Here is a 445-nt window from a genome sequence, read left to right as displayed (position 1 = left end):
ACCTGTGGGCAACGCCAAGCCTGCTGAGACCCTGAAACCTGTGGGCATCACCAAGCCTGCTGAGACCCTGAAACCTGTGGGCAACACCAAGCCTGCTGAGACCCTGAAACCTGTGGGCATTGCCAAGCCTGCCGAGACCCCGAAACCCTTGGGTAACCTTAAGCCAGCTGAGACCCTGAAACCTATCAGCAACGCCAAGCCAGCTGAGACCACAAAACCTATGGGCTTCGCCAAGCTTGCTGAGACCCCAAAACCCTTGGGCAACGTTAAGCCAGCTGAGCCTCTGAAACCTGTGGGCAACACCAAGCCAGCTGAGACCCTGAAACCCATGGGCATCGCCAAGCCTGCTGAGACCCCAAAACCCTTGGGCAACGTTAAGCCAGCTGAGCCCCTGAAACCTGTGGGCAACGCCAAGCCAGCTGAGTCCCTGAAACCTGTGGGCAGC

General features: G+C 58.4%; 1 protein-coding gene across 8 annotated transcripts in view; it reads left to right on the top strand.

Annotated features, from left to right (window-relative positions):
* The window catches only part of MYLK (myosin light chain kinase), a 257,906-nt gene that overhangs the window by 176,182 nt on the left and 81,279 nt on the right, over positions 1 to 445 (top strand). For 7 of the 8 annotated variants that reach the window (XM_046658090.1, XM_046658087.1, XM_046658086.1 and 4 more), the window contains one exon: positions 159 to 397. In XM_046658090.1, coding sequence (XP_046514046.1) covers positions 159 to 397 — 239 coding nt within the window. The remainder of the gene's footprint in view (positions 1 to 158; positions 398 to 445) is intronic. The other variant, XM_046658092.1, reaches the window with a different exon arrangement.

The sequence above is a fragment of the Equus quagga genome, chromosome 4 (genome assembly GCF_021613505.1).
Source record: "Equus quagga isolate Etosha38 chromosome 4, UCLA_HA_Equagga_1.0, whole genome shotgun sequence".
Lineage (NCBI taxonomy): Eukaryota > Metazoa > Chordata > Mammalia > Perissodactyla > Equidae > Equus > Equus quagga.
Note: the sequence above shows the minus strand (reverse complement) of the source record. Positions and strands in the feature narration are given on the sequence as shown.